Source organism: Plectrocnemia conspersa, unplaced genomic scaffold (assembly GCF_051122295.1).
Source record: "Plectrocnemia conspersa isolate PC_06_02 unplaced genomic scaffold, ASM5112229v1 ptg000006l, whole genome shotgun sequence".
Lineage (NCBI taxonomy): Eukaryota > Metazoa > Arthropoda > Insecta > Trichoptera > Polycentropodidae > Plectrocnemia > Plectrocnemia conspersa.
The window spans coordinates 19,979,660-20,001,489 of record NW_028277170.1 but is presented as its reverse complement, the minus strand read 5'-3'; the positions used below and the strand labels follow the sequence as shown (position 1 = coordinate 20,001,489).

General features: G+C 29.2%; 1 protein-coding gene and 1 long non-coding RNA gene across 2 annotated transcripts in view; one reads left to right on the top strand and one right to left on the bottom strand.

The window, feature by feature from the left end:
* Window positions 1-20,508, top strand: part of na (sodium leak channel non-selective protein na) — a 94,698-nt gene extending 74,190 nt beyond the window's left edge. Inside the window, exons 14-34 of the mRNA XM_088188067.1 lie at window positions 39-173; window positions 1,166-1,351; window positions 5,499-5,678; window positions 5,759-5,879; window positions 7,366-7,497; window positions 7,690-7,857; window positions 7,936-8,003; window positions 8,286-8,426; window positions 8,501-8,621; window positions 12,112-12,245; window positions 12,321-12,486; window positions 12,787-12,981; window positions 17,537-17,754; window positions 17,827-18,050; window positions 18,119-18,255; window positions 18,725-18,861; window positions 18,924-19,080; window positions 19,152-19,259; window positions 19,320-19,480; window positions 19,833-19,918; window positions 20,171-20,508. Of these exons, the coding sequence (XP_088044193.1) occupies window positions 39-173; window positions 1,166-1,351; window positions 5,499-5,678; window positions 5,759-5,879; window positions 7,366-7,497; window positions 7,690-7,857; window positions 7,936-8,003; window positions 8,286-8,426; window positions 8,501-8,621; window positions 12,112-12,245; window positions 12,321-12,486; window positions 12,787-12,981; window positions 17,537-17,754; window positions 17,827-18,050; window positions 18,119-18,255; window positions 18,725-18,861; window positions 18,924-19,080; window positions 19,152-19,259; window positions 19,320-19,480; window positions 19,833-19,918; window positions 20,171-20,382 (3,187 nt within the window). The 3' untranslated portion in view covers window positions 20,383-20,508. The remainder of the gene's footprint in view (window positions 1-38; window positions 174-1,165; window positions 1,352-5,498; window positions 5,679-5,758; window positions 5,880-7,365; window positions 7,498-7,689; window positions 7,858-7,935; window positions 8,004-8,285; window positions 8,427-8,500; window positions 8,622-12,111; window positions 12,246-12,320; window positions 12,487-12,786; window positions 12,982-17,536; window positions 17,755-17,826; window positions 18,051-18,118; window positions 18,256-18,724; window positions 18,862-18,923; window positions 19,081-19,151; window positions 19,260-19,319; window positions 19,481-19,832; window positions 19,919-20,170) is intronic.
* On the bottom strand, window positions 32-16,670 carry LOC148234465 (uncharacterized). Its single transcript, XR_015810055.1, has 4 exons — window positions 16,490-16,670; window positions 1,463-1,721; window positions 1,151-1,338; window positions 32-145 (listed from the first exon to the last, which is right to left on the bottom strand). It is a non-coding gene; the product is annotated as an uncharacterized LOC148234465 (long non-coding RNA).
* Window positions 20,509-21,830: the final 1,322 nt, after the last annotated feature.

Genomic DNA, 21,830 nt, shown 5'->3' with positions numbered 1-21,830 from the left:
TGCTGTATTATTATTTTATTATATCTTTTCATTGGTAGTGATTCGAATAATCAAAGATTGATGCTTGGAGACTCTGCCCTTTTGGCTGTAGGCGCTGGTGGTAAAGTTGTCGGAGGACTCAAATCTCAAGGAACGGTAACCAGCGCTAAACAGATGCGAATTGATCAAAAGAAGTAAACATTAACTACAAATTAAATTATTTATATAATACGTATGTATGTCATTTGAAAAGTACGCAACCTGATATTGATAAAATGTATATTTATACTTGAAATTACTGGTATTTTTTATATATTATAATTTCCCACATCTAAAAAAATCCTGATAGTGTTTTTTTTTTATTTCATACATCGATCGTATTTTTTTTTAAATGCTATACATTGCTAAGAAAAATCTGTTTCAAATTTAATATATGAATGCTTCGTTTAAAATATAAGACAAATATTCCCAATCTTCACATCCAGTTTCATTGTTTACTTGCGACTTGCCATCAACAAATAGTTTACAGTATAAACAGAATTTTTTTGTAAATTGAGTACAGTAACCATAATATTGTTTTTTGCTAAACATTCCGAGTAAAATCCTATATTTTTTATTTGAAAAAAGTATTTAAATCTGTTTTATGGTCCTTCCGAGTTGAAATTTTAACAAAAATTATAGTTTTCATTTTCTTCTTTGTTTTAAAAATATAGACTGCCTTGTTAGGTTTATTAATTAGATCAGCAGTTTTTTATGATTTTCTGAATCTAACAAAAATGTGCTTAAAGATCTGTGCATCTAACCATTTTTTTATACAGTTAATATAAAAATATTTTCATATCAAAATATTATTAAAATAACTACATACAGATTTTTATTATTCACACTACTTGAAAATTTTATCAGCGCATGCATTCACAAGTAAAAAATCCAAGATGGAACACCACGCGCACGTAGCCCATGAAACATCCTTGCACGTAACCCATGTACCTAAATTCCTCAGATTACTGACAATATGTTTGTCTCACAACAGCTTTGATAGTAATCCTCTTTGCATCTTAAATAAAAATAAAACTTTAACATACATCCGGTTGCGATCTTTTAAAATGACTTGATATAATTAAATATGTATTTATTATTATTACAGCATTACAACTACATATTAATTTACCACTTGTGCAAATAGATTCGGTTCTCGTTCGATTCGACGCTCTGTGAGATCTGGATCAATTAAATTGAAGCAGACTTATGAGCATCTCATGGAAAACGGTGACATCGGAGCAGCATCTCGTGTTACCAGCAGCAGGGCCAGACCTCATGATTTAGACATAAAGCTGTTACAAGCCAAAAGACAGCAAGCTGAAATGAGAAGGTGGGTGATTAGGAAAATACTGATTGAATAATTAATGATGGCCTGAAAGTGTTTCAGAGTATTCGCATAGAATTGGAAGCAATGGAGACGCTATGATTGACAATCGACTACCTTTCAGCATCGCATTTTTCATATACCCTTGCTTGGCGATTTTTTTTTACAGTTCATATGGAGGTCTTTTATTCAGAAATAGATCATGCCACAGTGACGTTGAAGCAGGAATGAAGATTTTGTATTCACATCGCCAAAATTTGCGATAAGGCGTCGAGGATGCTCGGCTTCGTTATGCGAAGCGTGTATCACTCCAATAATTTATTTTCAATTCATGCTCTGTACAATACGCTCACGTTCTCAATTATGGCTCCATTGTCTGAAATCGAAATAAGGCTTCTTAATAAAAGTGATACACGAGGATGTTTTCAGCGATAGTTGAAATAATTTATATGAGATTCATGATGGTCAGATTTGTAATAAAAAAATAATAAAATATTCCTATGGGTATAAATATACTAGTAATAAAAATATGTCATTACAGTTCCATATTTTAATATTGCGGTGTCTTGCTTAGTACAAATGTAAATTTTCAATAAATTACCAAGATCCTTTGATAATAGTCCTGTGGGTTGCAAACAAAAAACCAGCGAAAATTGTAGCTCCTATTTTTAATAAAAATTTACATTTTATTTTATATAAAAGTTTGTAGAAAAAAAATATATTTTTAGCTCGAAACTTGGAATATTTTGCCAGAACTTATTTTATCAATATTAGTGTTTAATTTGTTAAGATTATATTGCCTCTTGTGCTGATTTTAAATGCTCATTTATTAATCTCGATTTGTGTCTTATTAGTCTTTAAAATAAACAGTAATTGTTCACACGAATATGTACTACCAATTATTGCCAATATTTTTTCTGCAAATATAAGCGTTTTAATAAAATGTTATAGCAAGCAAAAAAAACAACTTTGTTACTTATTCAATGTCATTAAAATGTTACTTTTTGGTTAAAAAAATAAAATACTAAGCAATACAAATAAATTTTCCCTTTCTTATAATATTTAAAGCATATTTGCTAAAATCACAACTGAGATATAATTCTTGATATTTTTTCATGTAAGGAAATTAATTTAATTACAATTTTATTGTTGATTCCAAATTCCATTTATTTCGACTTTTAAATTTAGATCATATAAGTGCTACATTAAATCTGTAATGAAAGCAAATCCTCATAAATCGTCATATTTAATTTCGTTTTCTAAAATTATTAAAAAATAAACAGTTATGGATTTAATTCCCAAATACATATAAAATTTATTTTCTTAATAAACTTAAGCGCATACTCTATTTTCGTAACATTTAAATACAACACTTATTGATGAATACAGTAATTAAGGTAAAATTTGCTTTTGAAATAAATTTTATTCTGCTCACATAATTTAGCTACAAACCCATTTATCATTCCTGAGATTTATTTTCTTCCTTATGTTTCTATACACACTAGTTTTAAAATAGTATTTTATTAGACATTCTAAAAATTATCTTTGCCTGTAGTAATATCATGTAGAGAGACAATATTAAGCATTTCTTCAGTTATGATAATATTTGCAATGAAATCAGAAATAAATACAGCTACTTGCGCCAGTCCAATAATATTTAGTATTAAAAGTATAGTTCAAAATTTTCACCTATATTTGCTGTAATTTTGTAATTTTATAATAGTAAAATATTTATAATTGCTTTATCGTTTATAAGCAGTTTTTAGCTTAGTTTCTTAAAAAAAAACACTATTACTAAGTCATTTTAAAAATTTATCATTTTTTTTAATATATGTACATAGATTGTTGTTTCTGAAAAACAGATTACAAATTTATAAGTTTGTTTGTTTCTAGTTTTTCTGTATATCTGTCATATTTAAATCAGTATATTTCTGTTTAAGGTGTTTTTTAATTTTATCTATGTCAACAAATTACTTTATTTTTCCCTTCTATTGTATAAAAAAAAGTTTTTTCAGATGAATAAATCGCATAATCAGTTTTTAATAACAATTTTATTTTAATCTACAGCTTTATTTCTGAAAAAAATATATGTTAAAATCGTATTCCCAAAAACTTATATAGTTTTCTTAAACTTGAAAAAAAAAATTACATTATAAAATATACTTTTATTTCAATTAAGATTAGGGTAGATTAATTATATGGATTTTGAAACAACACCATTTTAACGTTTGCCTATTTTTATAACATGCATTTTTGAGTTTACCAAAGAAATTAAATTAGTACGAATATTTTTTAATGTCTTACAACGGTTGCATAAAAAGGGTGGGTCCGTGCCAAATGATAAAAAATATTCACACTTTCTTTACGGCTTTTAATATATTTTGAAAGTATTTGTACGGCAAAAAATTGCTTACGATTTTCTTTTCGACCTAATCTTTGATTTAGAAATCTAAGATAAGGGTAAATCGCTTTGTGGGAATCAACAGATTGCAAAAATGTATGAGGTTGCGCACAAAGTTGCGCCGTAACTTTTTTACTTTCTATAATCCAAATCTATATCTTGTTCGTAATATGGAAAATGCTAACAATTGAGAATTTCTAAACGATTCGGATATAAATATGGGGGCCCAGAATTATTTTATAATTGAAGCTCGATGCTTTGTAATCAATAGAAGTAGCTCGAATAACGATCATTTACTTTTCTACTTATAATATATTGCATTATTATAATCACATACTATATATTACATACAATTTTATCAAAAAAAAAAAATGGAAGAAAAATAAAAGTTTTAATTTATAGAGAAATGAAAAACATTAAAAAACCTTCCTTAAATCATTTGTTGGTTATAGGTAGTTAAAAAATATGTAATAGCTAATATATACACCAATGAACATAAAGTAGTTTTCATTACATATAATTTTCTACAACGTTTTAATACTGTATTAAATAGTTTTTAAATTATTAAATATTTTAGTGAAATCAAATTTAAGCTTAATGATACTGACCGGATTTTAACAAAAAATGGCATCTGCATTTTTATTTTTAATTGTATTGTATAAAATAAAGTGGGCAATTTTGTTAGTAAGCATTAACCTTTGATATTTACCTATTTCTGCATAGAGATAAGAGGAATATGATCCTTTTTTTGAAACATCGTCAAAGAACTTTAATTTTGAAATAGTAGACTGTGAATTAATACCTTTATAATAAAGGTAGCTATTTTTTTTTAAAATGTGTACCCTAAAACATAAAAAAGTATAATGCCTATTGCTGATTTAGAGCACAATTATTTTTCTGTTGAACGAATATTATTAATAAATTTGGACTACTGTCTGTCATTGTTATTGTAAGGCATATAAAACTAAATTGTAAGACATATAAAACTCATAGTTTGTGTCTCACAGTCTAGGGCTAACGTTGCATTTTGTCACACTATATAATTCATTTATTTTGTTAATTATAGAATGAAGAATTTACACGAAAGTTGGAGAGTTAGAGAATATTTTTTTCCAAATTAGGGGTTTATACATGATACGATTTATTCTGAGAGAGTCATGATGGTGTCAAAGATGACCTGAGAAATGGGAAATTCATTTCATTAACCAATGATAAAAATATGAAAACAATTAATTGTGCTTAGTAATTTCCAATTCCTAAGGATAGATTTTTTTTATTTACAATGTTTTTCAGTTACTTAAATATTTTTGGTGGATTTTCGTATCCTGGTTTAGGTGAACGTGAAGTCTCCTGTGGTTGTTTTATTGTTTAAATTATTATGAAGTTTTTCGTTTTAAATGTAACAAGAGGTATTTGTGATACAACGCAAGATTTTTTATTGCATTGTCTTAAAGTTGGAGTTTTTGGCTGTACCCCAAAGTTGAATCCCGTAGGTCCAGATCGGTTTTAGATCAGAAGTTTATTATTTTGTGATAGTTCAAATCCTCGGGCAAGAAGCCAATACATTTTTCTCAATTTTCATCCTACTTGTTTTCGTTTGGCCCAGATGTTTGCGTCATGTAAGACATCTGAGTTGCAATCTCAAAATCAATAATAATATTTCTCGTGTCGAAATTGCATTTCATCCCAATTGCAAACGTGACCTGATTTGTTTCATTCATACGCTTAACTCTAGTTTATTGAATGATAAAGGAACCAACGCGAAGAAGACTTGAGAGAGAATCACCCCTTGTTTGATACTCCATTGTTGGCAGTGCCAAGAGAGTCACGTTTTCGAAAATGGTGTCAAGGAGCAGTCTATGCCAGATACGATGCGAGGCTAAAAGATCCATTAACTGGAAAGGAAAGGAAGGTCCATTATAAGACACTACAGTACGCATCTTTTGCTAAAATATTATATGCATATTATAAAAACAATATTTACTTTTCATGTATGTATTTGCGATTATCAGCAATTTTCTAGGGCTAGTCACTTATCTTGACTGGGTGATGATTTGTGTTACGACACTCTCCTGTTTGTCTATGATGTTTGAAACTCCTTTGTACAGGGTAATGGAAAATCCGGCTCTACAAGTGAGTATCGCTCTTTATCTTAATATTGATCTTAAAATATACAGTGACGTGCAAAAAAAACGTATCAACTTCATAATAATACAATAAAAACTCATAATGAATAATAAACCCGTAAAATTAATAAAAAATATTTTAATTTGCTGATGTTGTACCCACTTTAGCCTTCAATATTACTGAAACACAGAAAAGCATGGTATTAGTCAACTATTCAATGAGCTTAAAATTTTGGCCAACTCTTCCGATCACTGTTTTTGTTTACTTATTATCTATTTAATTAATTTAAATTATGGCCCAACGGTGTTTTATAGGTTTGATTAGGGGATTCGGTGACGATTGATCACCCAAAGTATTTGTATTTGTAAATACCAGCATCCGTGAAAGTTATAAATAGTGTTTCTTTCTCGTAAAATTGAGTGTTTAAATGAGCCACCAGTTTTTGCGATTTTCTACAAGTCTTACCGGCCAGCGGTTTTATTTTTGCTTAGGTGATCTAATAACCCGCGCCGATAAAAAAAAATACGCATGAAAATCGGCAGAATCTAAATTTTTTTTATGTTATTTTTTTCAATAATCTATAAAGTTATTTTTTTTATTGTTTTTGTAAAGTAGCAAAAGCCTTTATTGACAATTGTCTCAGGATTAAAATTGACAGCCAAAAGTGCCTTAAAATTTTTGCTAAAACAATTAGAAAACATAAATTCTGAGCTAAGCGCGATTTTCTAATACTCTAACCGGCCGACGGATTTATTTTTGCTTAGATGCTCTAAGAACCCGCTCCGATAAGAAGAAAAGGCATGAAAATCGACAGAATGCAAAACTTTTTGGGGATACTTTTTTTTAATAATCCAAAAAGGTTTTTTTTATATTATTTTTGTAAAGTAGTTTTGTAGCTGTTAATAACAATTGATTGTATTTACATTAACATCCAACATTGTATCATTGTATTTACAGTGGATCCAACTGTTTTTAAACATTATTCCATATATTCTAAAAAAAAAAGTTTTAACTGCACTGGTCAAATTTATAAAAACAAATATGACAGCTAATTTACTTGAATGCAGAAACATCCATATAGTTGCAATCTGAATTCAAGCTCAGGTGCTTTACCATTGATTGAATGGAAAACATTACCAGGACAGTTTAATAATCACGCCTTTATATGGATACCTTCCAATCCGGAATATAAGAAGCACCCTCAGATCACTTTACTCTCCTTATTATGTCTATCTTCACACTATCTGACCCATATAAATTTATTTTACTCTCATCATCATACTAAATTATAGACGATTTGTCATTATAAATGACGATCACGAAATCTAAGTAGCCACTTAAAAACATCTGAGAAGTCTAGTCTAATATTCCTGATAAATCTACCTTTAATTCTTTATGATTATGCAAAGTGTTGCGTTTTTTTCACACTACTGTATATAGTTTAGCGTTAATATACTATTAATTATATATACTTACAATGTTATATTTATAGGTGGCAGAATATGGCTTTGTGATATTCATGAGCTTGGAATTAGCATTAAAAATTTTAGCAGATGGTCTATTCTTCACTCCCAAAGCATATCTCAAAGATGCTGCTTCAGTTTTAGATGTGTTTATATATGTTGTGAGTATTAAATGCATGCAGTTCAAAAAATAACTAGTTATTAGCTAATGATACATAAAAGATTTTTAAATACTAGACAGGTCTCTAATATTTAAGAAATAATATATAAATACTAAGGTTGAAATATATTATGTTAATTCCAAGGAGAAAATTGGATAGTAATAATACTGATTTAACTATGAAAACTTTTAGGTGTCGTTAACATTTCTATGGTGGATGCCAGTAAGTGTACCACCCGGTTCTTCGGCTCAGTTACTTATGGTTCTGAGATGTGTGAGACCTTTGAGGATATTCACTTTGGTGCCTCACATGAGAAAAGTGGTCTATGAACTGTGCAGGGGTTTCAAAGAAATTCTATTGGTTAGTACCACGTTATTATTAATAATATTACACTTTCTTTACTGCGTAAGACATTAAATAAATTCCCATTTTTTACAGGTATCTACTCTTTTAATATTGCTGATGTTTATTTTTGCCAGTTATGGTGTTCAACTTTACGGTGGTCGGTTAGTACTGATATTAATTAGATAATGTACTAACATGACTGAAAAAACAGTTATAAACTTCTTATATGTCCGTTTAATTTAATAAGTTCAGATATGTTGCAATCTTAAGAATGTATTTTGACTCGTATTAAAAGTATATTTGCTATTAAGCCGTTCTAATTCATTTATGTATTTATTTTATATTAGCTTGATTTTTTGATGTAATCTAAAAATTATACGTTTCATTTAGTTTTCTTATTTATGATGTATCAATAAGTAATAATATATATTTAAAATAAATAGATTGGCACGTTGCAATGATCCAACAATACACAGAAGAGAAGATTGTGTTGGAGTTTTTATGAGAAGAGTGTTCGTAACTAAGATGAAGTTGCTACCTAAGCTTAACGAATCGTATCCTTCAATGCTGGTACCGAGAGTCTGGTGAGTAAAAATTAAATAATAATAATAATAACCCCTTAAGTTTGCTACTAAATATTTTAATAATTTATAAACAGGGCCAATCCTCGACGCTTCAACTTTGACAACATTGGTGATGCAATGCTGGCACTTTTCGAAGTTCTGTCATTCAAAGGATGGTTGGACGTTAGAGACGTTTTGATCAAAGCATTAGGACCGGTAATTAATATTTTTTAATGTGTGTGCATTCTTCGAGATATTTCTATACATTATTAAGTACAAATAAAACCACTAGGTAAAAAAGCAATTTAATGTGCGATTTCTATACTTTTGTAACTATTCCATTTTTAAAAGAAATCTTACTGTTACTGAAATTATTCAGGCATTTTTTTAAAGGATATAAATATGTTCTTCTGTATAGAAGGAAAAAATATTTACAGAATATTAACAGCAAGGTTTATGAATGGATTTGTTTTTAATGTGATGAATGAGTTAACAATCAGCACAAATTTTATCAAATTGTAATGTTATCAATATCAGTACTATTTCGGGTTTTTTATCAAAAAATCGATTCAAATGCATCATGTTGTTCATCAACAGATATATTTTGTACAGAATGCGAAGTTTGTTAAAATAAAATCATTTAAATACTGTAAAAAGTGCATTATCGAACCATGAAATATATAGTGAATAGATTTTTGTTCACTTATTCCTATATATCAGTCATTTTAACCCTTTTAGCGGTATCGCCGTACATATGCAGTTATATATTTACATATATAACTAAAGAAATAATAAAAAAAATACACAAAAACCGAATAATATACAAAAAAATATGTCAAATAAATTAACGAAATTTAATAACAGATAATTGTTAAAATAAATTAATAAGACATAGCAATACAAAAATGCAATAAAATTAATCAAAGCAATAAAACATTGAGAATTACTGATTTTTTTTCTATAAATGTAATACAAAATAATGTAACAACAGAAATAGTTATGGAAAAATACTTAAATTTAACTCACTTTCAGGTGTATACTAACAAATTAACATATGTGCATAAATTTACTTACTACCCAAACATATTTTTTTGTAATTTGAGATTTTCATAGCTCTAATTTTTATTTTTAAATCAGTGGATGCATTTGTGGTTCTTGCAATGATTTATTAAAATCGCTTAAGTATTATGGTACAAAAAAAAGTATAAACCCTATTGCACAAAATCACTATCACTATCACTAAAATCACTATTGCCCGAAATATCCAACGCACTTTACAATAGAAGAGATATGTATTTATCTCTTATATTTTTACGCAATTTTCCAAATCTAGTTTTCAACCCTTTCGATGCTACGGACCTCAATTGACGTTAACATATGACATTTCACCAATACAATGGATGTCTATTGACGTCAACCGCTTTACGAGCGTTTTATGAAATTAAGGGAGATCATATTGGAAAAATAATTTAAGGAAATTTAGTGCCATCTTTAAAGAAAAGATAAAAAAATTTAAATATAAGATTCGGGTTTTATATCTGTCATGACGCCCCATACAAACTTCGCGAATCTGTGTTGCCACGTGTGAAAAATCTCCCGGATCGCAATGAATCGCCATTTTTTTAATTACTTTTCATCATTGAATATGTTTAGTTTTAATGACAGAAATTCAATGAAAAAATGAATAAATTCAGTTTCTGTTTTTTTATTGTTTCGACTGTTATTTTTGTAAGCAGTGTTTTGTTACAAAGTTTTTGTGTTATTTTTAATTGTTTCACTTTATTATACATTTTTAGAAGTAACTTTTAATATTATTTAAATTATTTTTTTCTAAAAATGACAGATTTGAAAATAAGACAGATTGATATGTGAAAATAAAGAGATTCCTTACGAATGCACACTACATTTTCACTATTTTTTTAACTTAAAACCCAAATATTTATTTTTAAAACAATTAGATTACTCTAAAATAAATAATAGTATTTTAAAATTATTTATATTGTGATATTTTGCATAATATATGATTTCAGAAAATATGTCGCTGATTTTTATATTTATCGGTTTGAACTACTGTTTCTGATGAAATTAATTATTTTTTTAAGAATTAAGGATTTATTTCACAAGAATTTTTTGAGAGAATTGTGGTCAAATCGGAAATTCTTATTTCTAATTTAATTTGTATGAATATTTTGAAAAGCTTTATAACCACTGCCCTTTTTATAGCACTGCATAGTAAAGGCGAGTTCATGCCTAATATGCATCATTCTTGGAATGCTTTAATAAGGGTCTGTGAATGACAAAAAATTGCATACAATATTTTTGGACTTGAACTAACTTTATTTTTGCTTAAGTAATAAAAAAATACACTCATATAGAAATGTGCTTGTGCCAGATGTTCAAAAATATGCGTATTTTCTCGGAAGATCATAAGTATTTGATTGACAAAAAATGAAGCAATATCCATTAACAATCAAGAAGTTAACATGTTATTTACGGAAATACACTACAGTTTATTTTCAAACACATTAAAAATATTGAAAAAAATGGTATTCAAAAATATAAATGTAGGGTAAGGATATGACGGTGCCAATAGTATAAAGGATGCAACCACACAAAAGCCCTCGTTACGACTAGAAAAAAGAGTTTCATATAAATAGCACGCATGGATTTTCCGAAACATTGACAAAATATTTATTTGTTGCGAAACCAGAAGACAAAAAGTAAGGTTACAATATTCCCGTTGCTCAATTCAACCTCGGAGATGTCAATCAATCAAATGTAACATAAAGGAACTGACCTCCAAACACTGTCACTGCCACTTACAGAACATCATCTCTCCGCCAGCTTCTCCACCACCGCTCGGAGAATAACAAGGCTCGCTCATCGTAGTAACTCGCAATAAAAAAATTAAAGTTTAACTTTTCGCCAACCTCCGTCAGCTTAAAAACCACTGTACTAATAAACCACGATAATTGATCCACCAAACATAAATCACAGAACATACCATCAACAAATAAATTCATTAAAACTGAATTTCTACATTGCTGTTTTTTTAAAAAAAAAAGCAATTTTAATTAAGTAAATTTTTGATGGAAAATTGTTATCAATTGGCCTTGAAGTAGTTTTAATAAATAACAAGCAATTAAAAAGCTTTTTTAGAATTGAACTTTCTTTTACCAGTAAATTCCAGAAGTTTAAAATGTTTTGATAAATCCCATGAGTACATTTTCTTGCATTGTTAGCATTCGTAACCAAAGTATTGATATTATTCATTTCTTGAAATAAAGATTCGGTGTCGGAAATCTTTTAAGCCATAACTTTTTCTGAATTATTTTACGTTAATTCAATATAAATTTCGTTATCTTGTGAATATAGTCGCTTTATAAAACTAATCGCATATGATATAACAATATATAACTGAATAAAATCGAAAATTGTTTTTTAGAAACGGAATATCAGATGAAACTAATTTTTATAAAATTGTTTCTAAGGAAAATTTAATTGTAGGCATAATATATCAATTTAAAATCAGAACCACTATTGTTTCGTTATTGTTCCGTCAATATGGGACAATTTTAATACATGATTTTTTTATCGTAAAAACACGTAAAACAGCTCACCGGTCCCAATATATTGTTGACAACAAAAATGTGCCTTTACCATTAGTCAAATGATTAATCTAATTTTCTTATTGTATGTTTTAAAGGTTCACGCAATCTACATTCATGTCTACATCTTCTTGGGTTGTATGATAGGGTTGACGCTTTTCGTGGGCGTAGTGATCGCAAACTATTCTGAAAACAAGGGAACTGCTCTGTTGACAGTCGACCAAAGAAGATGGTATTATTTATTGATGCGATACATATTTAAGATAAGTCACTGTGTATAATAACTAATAATTAAACATTTTTACAGGTGTGATCTGAAGAAGAGATTGAAAATCGCCCAACCGTTGCACTTACCCCCCAGACCGGACGGCAGAAGAGTTCGAGCAGCAGCTTATGACATTACCCAACACATTGCTTTCAAAAGATGCATAGCCATAGCTGTTCTGTTAAACAGTTCCTTGCTAGCAGTCACTGTTAGTATCGACGATTCAATAACGTATACATCGATACGATTTAAACCGTTTGCTCAGCGATAGCAGTCAATACAAAAATATATGCATATAAATAAAAATAATATGTAATATAAACAGCACAACTTTACTCACATAAATATATGCATATATAATTTGTAATTGAGCAAATCTATGTTAATATTATTTATTTAATATTTTAAATCAGCGTTTTATTGTAAAATTTAAAATAAACAATAGCGTTCTGTTAGATGTTGCATCATCTTTCAATGTAAGTAAAGATATATATTTTTTTATTACCAGTGGATAAAAGAAGCACCTCACACGGAATGGTTGGCTTTTACATCGGCGCTTTTGACTCTGGTGTTTGTGGCGGAAGTTGTCCTGAAGAATATCGCTTTCACACCTCGAGGATATTGGCAAAGCAGAAGAAATAGATACGATTTGCTCGTCACAGTTGCAGGATGCATGTGGATATTCATACATTGTATGCTCAAGGTAATTATTTAGACTGTGATATTTATTCCTTGCTTTTTGTTTCCTCATCAATAAGCCATTTTTAATTTTAAGATGTTTTATATATTTAATCAGGATCTTAAAATGATCTTTATAACATCCAATTTCAACTGAACTGTGAACATTATAACAAGAGTCCTCAATCGCCCCATTTTCAACTATATGAATATTAGAATAATTGAGCAAATTAAATTTTTGTAAATCTTGGAATAAAACAAATTGTATTGTTAATTTTTTTTTATCAATACACCTGAGTGACTAGTGCTGCTCTAAAATTCATGATCCTATGCGCGCATAAAATGCGAGACAATAATACGCTTTTCCTCAACAAAAAAAGTGCTTTTACGCCTTCTAAAAACACATGTGACTTCAATGTTTATTATGCGGTGTCTTTTATGACCGAAATTTGCAGAATTCGTTCTTTGAATGACACAAACCTTGAAAAGCCCAACCCTTTTTCAAATACAAGTCTGCATCGCAAAATTTTAATCGTTCCATAATTTTACTGTGTTAATTCAATCGAAGCTAATTCTGGTAAATTAAAAAGGCTGTAAATGACGTATTAAATCAATGTATTATGCATATTTTGCATTGTGCTATACATATTTTACAATTATGAACGTAATGAATGATTTACTAAAATATTTTTTATTAACCAATAATTAATTTAATTAAATAATATTTCATAGATAATTATTTATTTTATGCACTAATTGCTTAAATAAATTATTATCTGTAAAAACTAAGAATTTATTCGAATATTCTTATACTTTGACCATTTTTTATTCAATTTTCGAGTACCCAAATTATAACACATTTAACTTTTAAAAAATATGTTTTAATGAGAGAGGTTAACCGCATATGTCTGACAATCGAGTCTTTGCAACTTTGTGCAAATAAAAAGCTCCAAAATATATCAATTTTTTAAAAAATATGCTGTAAAATATTTAATAAAGTTATAGATTTTTTGCAATAATATGTTTGTGCTATTTTTTCATAAGTGTATTACTAAAATTTGTTTATTTCTTATATTTTATTATATGCACTGCATACAAATTATGCATTCTAGGTAGATTTCATAACAAATATACCTATTGCAGATATTAAATATATTAAAGTGACCAGGTGTCTTCATTTAACCCTTTGGGCGGTATCGCCGTACATGTACGGCGATCGAACTTTTACTGTTTTGAGGTACCCCAAGTAGTTATATATATACATAAAGAAATAATAAATAATATTTTTTGTAATTTGATTTTTTGTAAATGATTTTTATAAATAATAGTATGAAATAAATGAACATACCAAAAATTATTTTATATTGATTTTATAAAAAAATATTAAAAGCTCCTAAATTGGCAAAAAATACACATAAGCCGTAAAAATATTAAGAGCCTCTTAATTACATAAAAAAATTCACATACAAAAAATATTTAAAATAAATAAATAATAGAAAAGTGTTTAAATAAATTATTAAAACATACTAATACAAAAAAGTAGTAAAATAAATCAAACGTTGGGAATCCCTTATTTTTTCTATAATTTAGTATGAATGCAATATAAGAAATATCAACAAATATAATTTTGGAAAAATACATCAAATTAACTCACTCTTAGCTATATACTAATAAATCACTACTCAAAGGAGTATCCTGCTTTGTTCATCCATTTATCCTCCTCGAACAAAAATTTCCGAGTTGACCTTATTTTTAGTGTCCTTAGATATTTTCTCACCGAAATAAATATGGGGTACAACAATTTAAATATATATGGGGCACAATTTTGCTAGGCAATATGTTCCAAAAATTTTAAATTCAAAAAATTAAAAGTTTCTCAATAATGCAACTTGTTTAATACGTATTTTATGGTTTTTACATTCAAATTTACTATCAATATATACTTCTAAATAGTTAATTGTATTAATTATGTTTCCATACATAATCACTTTCACTTAATACTAAGCAATTACATTAATTTAGCTATTGCTTATATTGAATTTCCATGTCCAATTCATAATTCAATACTTCACATATATAATAAATTATTATCACATCTACTAAAAAATGGTTCTAATCTTGGCTAAATTAAAATATATTCAAATGATTTTCAAACTTAATCAGTGTGTGAGCTACTTTTAAAGTTAAGTAATTCATGGCTGAATTAAAAAATAACTCCTTAAACAACTTATTGCTCATTGCAGAGTAACTAAAAAATCCAGACAATTCTTTCAAAATGGCTAAAATTATATATGTTTAGTAAAATATAAACAAAATTTAAAAAACAACATATTATATCTGAAATTTCAAACAAATTGTATTAAAAGTATAATACTTTAAATAATATTTCTTAACAGTCTTGGAAAAATGTTTTTATGGTTATACACTATAAGGCAGTGCATCCCAATTACTTTCATGTCACGGCCCCCTAAATCTAAAAAAATTAATTCCCGGCACCTAAAAAAAAATCTTTTCTAGTTTAAAGGTTTATTTGGTAGTAATTATTACAATTCTTATAATACACATATTTATAATACGCAATATTCCTGCGCATGCGTGTATATAAATATGCTTTAATATAATGTGTTATTATTTAGAAGACTTAAATATATACATTCCCTAAATATGTAATGTGGAAAAATATTCATAAATGAATATGTGTACTTTCTACTGAATATTTACGCGCACCCCCCCCCCCCCCCAGGGGGCAGCGGCCCCCAATTTGGGGAGCACTATTTATTTAATATTTATTTTCTATACTATAAAGCATATTTAACTTTATTTATTTCAAAAATATGCAAATGGAAAATGGGAAAATATCATGAACACAATATATAAGAAAATATGTTAAAATTGATATTTAGTATCATACTTTTATCTTATCTACAATTTTCTGAAAATTGCTCTACGATTTCTTCAATTTTGCATAAACAATTTGTTACTTATATCCGAACGCAATATGGTAATCTTTGAGTCTGTGTTTATATTTATTTTTAACCACATTAAAGTTGAAAATAAAGCATATTTATAATACATTATATCAAATGACAGTTCGAACAAATATTGCATATATATCTGCTGAAAGGCCATATAGATTATATACTAGAAGCTGTTTCTTTTGGTTACAAATCATACTCCATACGATATTTTAAGATAATTTTTTAATGAAGGGAGTCGAAACAAACTGCGAAATTAATTCGATCTTATTAAAATTAAAATAAAAAAACGTTGTTTAAACTGTACTTGAAAATGTGAGAGCAATTGAACATGATATTTATAATGTACGTCTTGTTAGTTTATTTATAGCTTCTCATAGAAACAAGGGAAATATTTTTCCTATGCCCAAATTATTCTCCTTCATTTGTATTTATCCTGCTGACTAACCTGCTTTTTTCTTACTGTCATATTTAAAGGAAAATATTTTTCAATTGTTACTGAATTATTTTATGTAAAATGTCGTTCAATGTTACATTTATTCTCACAGCTATACTTACATGACACAGCAAACAAACACTTTTGTATTTATATTCTTTTAAAAAATATTATTTTTATTTTTTTATTGCTATTCAACTACAAAGAAAACAGACAGCGATTGTTTGTCAAACAGCGATAATTTAACAATATTGTTTGACAACTGACTCGACAACTATTGCCATTTGAAATATAGGGATAACAGCTGAAAAAATATTTCAGCAAACAATTTACAGTGGAATAGCAAAAACGTGATTTTAATATTTAAAAACAGTATTATTAAAAAGTGTAAAAATATATTAAAATAAGCATACACATAAAATAATTTAATTTATTTTTACATATTTTAAATATTCACCCAAAATATTCATATATTCGATTATTCTAATTATTGATCGAATATTCGTTTATAATATCTTGAATTTAATTTTAAAATCTTAAAATGAAACAATGCCTTTATTTTGTTTCGAAATGCGAGACAGTGAGACACCTCTTCTTAATAAAAAAAATGCTTTTACGCCTTCGAAAAACTTTTGTGAATAGAATGTTTATCGGTGGTGTCTACTATGACCGAAATTGTCGAAAGCCTAAAATATTTTAAATAAAAGTTCAGTCAAACCCTTTAGTATCGTTTAGCGCTTATCTCAAAAACAGGTGTGCGTGATAAAATGTTGTGATGTACGAGCTACGTTTTTGTATTTGTTAAAAGATTTCATTTATGTGCAAATCTACAACTATTGTTAGCTATTGTTTGTATCCAAATAACGTCCCTGTTTAGAATCGACCCCAAAGGCAATAAAATTGTGACGTCGCAGTTTAAACGCCCGGTTATCTAGCGTTTATATTAAGACTTTTAATAATCTAAATATTCTTAGAGTAAAATGAAGCATATTTGGTCAATAATAATTATCCATTCTCAGACATCAAAAGCAATAAAATTGTGTCTGTGCCGTTGCAGTGGGAACGCTCGGTAACGACCGTTCCCACTGCAACGGTGACGGTTTCCTCATCTCATACAAATAAAAAAATATTAGATGAATAATAATAATAATAAAAATGTTCCATTCTAGAACGATTTGTCTTACTTCATCGGATTCATGGTGGTTATACTGCGTTTCTTCACTATAACTGGAAAACATACCACTCTAAAAATGCTCATGCTGACTGTTGGCGTCTCTGTTTGCAAATCATTCTTCATCATCTTCGGTATGTTTCTGTTGGTATTCTTTTACGCCTTGGCTGGAACTATAGTCTTCGGAAACGTCAAATACGGAGAAGGGATCGGAAGGTATTCTTTAAAACAATATATATCCTTCTATAGGTTCGGTTTTAATAAATTATATTTCTTTATGTACTTCAGGAGAGCGAACTTCAACACGGCAATCCACGGTGTTGCTATGCTATTCAGAATAGTAACTGGAGAAGATTGGAATAAAATAATGCATGACTGCATGGTAGCACCACCTTATTGCACTCCCAGGAACAATTATTGGGAAACTGACTGTGGAAATTTCACTGCTTCGCTAATATATTTTTGCACATTCTATGTGATAATCACTTATATTGTGCTAAATTTACTAGTGGGTAAGAATATCAATCATACATTTCTTTTTGGAGCTCCTGTATTAAAAAATAAATACATCTACTTCCAGCTATTATCATGGAGAACTTTTCGTTATTTTACTCGAACGAAGAAGATGCCTTATTGTCGTACGCTGATATAAGAAATTTTCAAAACACTTGGAACATTGTCGATATTCATCAAAGAGGGGTTATACCGGTCAGAAGAGTAAGTTTATAGTTCATCTTAGTGAAAATTGATTGCAGAATATTCCTGATATAAAATTTGTATACTTTCTTTCAATATACGCGAGTGACTAGTGTCGCTCCAAAATCCATATTCCTTTATGCGACTTTATTTTGTTTCGAAATGCGATATAATGAGACGCCTTTTTTCAACAAAAAATACTGAAAAATATTTGCGAATATAATGTTGGCGGTGTCTACTATGACCGAAATTTTAAAAATTCGTTGAACGAAACAAAATGTTGGAAAGACCCACCCTTTATTATCGGTTAACGCTTATCTCAAAAACAGGTGTGCATCGAAAATTTCTAAACAGTTCTTTGTATAGCAGTTTCTTTTCTTCAATCATATAAAAATTTAAATGATATAAATACCATTCTGGTGATTTCAGCAGTATAGTAATACTTTTGTACAAGCAACTAATGTATATATATTTTATTTAATTAATACAGGTTAAATTCATACTGCGTCTACTAAAAGGAAGACTCGAATGTGATCCACAAAAAGACAGGCTTCTGTTCAAATACATGTGTTACGAATTGGAAAAACTACACAACGGAGAAGATGTTACTTTTCATGATGTCATCAAGTGAATAAAAAATTGTTTAGCTTATCATATTCAAAGTGATGGAATCTTTCATATATTTGCAGCATGCTGTCGTATCGTTCCGTTGACATTCGAAAAGCACTTCAACTAGAAGAATTGTTGGCCAGAGAAGAGTTTGAGTACATCATAGAGGAAGAAGTTGCTAAACAAACGATACGAACTTGGCTGGAAGGATGTCTGAAGAAAATCAGAGCTACTAGCGTATGATCATGTTCTTTGAATATATTATCATTTGTTGATATGAGTATTTCTAATTATCAAATTAACTTCAGAAGCATCAGTCAAGTTTGATGGCAGGTTTAAGAGCAACTAATGATTTACAAAACCTCTCTGAACTTGGGGATATTACAATAGCGCTGAGCAATGAAACCATCGTCAAAGTATAATCATATTTCACTTTAATAAATTATATGTTTTTTAAATTTACTGTTTTTACACAGCAAACAAACCCAGAAGTTCCACCTCATACGGATGTGACATCAGTAGTGACGACTACAACGACGACTCACATTGAACCACCGACTACTGGAAGCATCCGTACACAACTCAGAGCCAAAAAACCATCTCCAAGTGTGTCATGTACTAGTCAAGGATTAAGCAGGTTAGATTCTGATTTATTTATTTATTTAGCTAATTGTTTATACACTAAACAAATTGAATCAAAACATACATATGTATAACATATTATCTAAACATAAATAGAATTTTAAAAATACAGGTTATTGAGGTTATGTGCATACCAAAACAGAGCGTTTGCAAACGCTCCACTTTTATTTTTTCCACTCAGGATATTTTTTTTAATAAGAATTATATGTATGTATAAAAATGTAAAAAAAGAATAATTAACATTTATTCTCTGAATTTTTACTATTATTTTTTTATATATGTATGAATATAATATTTAGTGCATATTTGTTTAAAAAATTCTTGAAATGTGAATAATGTTTTTTTAGGTCTGATAGTTCAGGAAGTCAAGGAAGGAAGTTCTTACAGCCAACTCTAAGCGATCCACATCCAACAACTGTGAAAAGAACGCCAGGTACTTAGATCCTTTCATTGCTAGATAGTTATTGAACAATTGAGTTTTTAGTGCGTCTAACAGCCAGGCGCGTACGGTGAGATGCATTCCCTTTCGCTCGCTCGTGTGTTAAGTGAGAGATTAGGGCGTGCGTTAAATGCGATCCGCACGTCCACTTCTTCTCACTCACTCTCGTCACTTAACACGCAAGGAATATATCTCACAGTACGCGCCTACTCACAGTTTAATATACGATTTCTTTATTTGTTTCAGCTGCATCCAGCGGCAAAACACCTGTGAGTCGAGCAAGTGGAAGTGGCATAACATGCGGAATGGTATCAACCAATGGCGACAGCCACACGCCCGTTACCGATTTCATGTCAAACAATGCTCTATCTGGTCCGAGATTGCCCACAGCCATACATGAAGTCAGAGACTGGTGGAAGGCCCAACTAACCCACAGACAGCACACCCAATGTCACTGACAGTATGAAAAGGTGACACCGGCGAGGGTCAAGTTTAAAATTTAATAAAGGCCACCGTTCGGGTCATACAGGACTTCGAGATTAGATTAGGCCCGCAACCGAGTGTCGTAACGATCACTCGACTTGCTACTTCTTGTGTCTGTGACACTTTAGTTTCACATTAATCTAACATGATAACGGTCAGGCGCATACGGTGAGATACATTCCATTTCCCTCGCTCGCATGTTAAGTGACGAGAGTGAGTGAGAGAGGAGGGTATGCGTTACATGCGGAACGCATGTAATGCACGCCCTTATCTGTCACTTAGCACGCGAGCGAGCGAAAGGGAATTATCTCACCGTATGCGCATGGTAACGGTAATGTGCCACAAAATGATCGTTGTGCGAATAGGCAGTCCACTTTAATAGTGGTAGGTGACTTAATTTGTAAAATTTATATAAAATTGTAGTCCTCTCCCATTTTGTCTTCTACGAAGGGAAGAATGGATAGTAATTTAATTTTTTATAGTATTTTAATGGGATTATGATTAAAATATAATAATACATATACCGTCATACATATAATAATACATATTTATTTTATTTAATAGTTTAATATTCTCTATAAGCAGTATTTTTTTTATTCAAATGATATTGCATTGCATTATCATCATTTATAATCTAAATTATCATTATCTCTTAATGTGACTATTATTTTAATACTCTGTGACTGATTGTCTTCGTTTTAGTACGCAACTTTGATGGTTGTATCTAAAAGTAATTGTATTCTAATCACCAATTTAGCTTTCTCTACATATGAGCCCATAATTATGAGAGTGGAGTAAGTCATGATTCTTTCCTTCCAAGATATTTAAAGGTTTTCGTTTGAATTGATAAAAAAATATGTTTATAATACGCAACATTATTTTCAAATTTATATAAGCTGCTATATTTATAATTTATTTTGACATATAAATCTTGCATGTATGATAGCTTATAAGGGAACATTAAAATGTAATGTTGAAATGACTTAGACCGTTTTCAAAATTAACCAAACGTATTAAAATTAACTTCATTTTCATTTAAAAGAAATTTGAATTATGCCATGTAAAGTAACAGTTTTAATAATAAGTATTTGATTATAACGCATTTTCTTATTCTCTGGAACTAGGATTTTGGGTTTTAAGACTTTTTAAATATTTATGGTAAATTGATGGAATATATTACAGCAAATCTGTCATGACTTTTAATTTTCATTTTGTTATTTATCTGCTGGTAGAGTACAATGGAACTAAGAAAAGTCTTCCTCTTTGGAGTGAAAGGTCTAAAATATAGAAGTCAATATTATCATCTAAAGAATTTTTATAAAACATCTTATATGGGGCATTTGTGTCATTTTAGTGTATTTTTTACCGCTATTTCTCATCAACTTTCTGACGTTTTGTGTATAGTTATATTAATTTCTTGTTT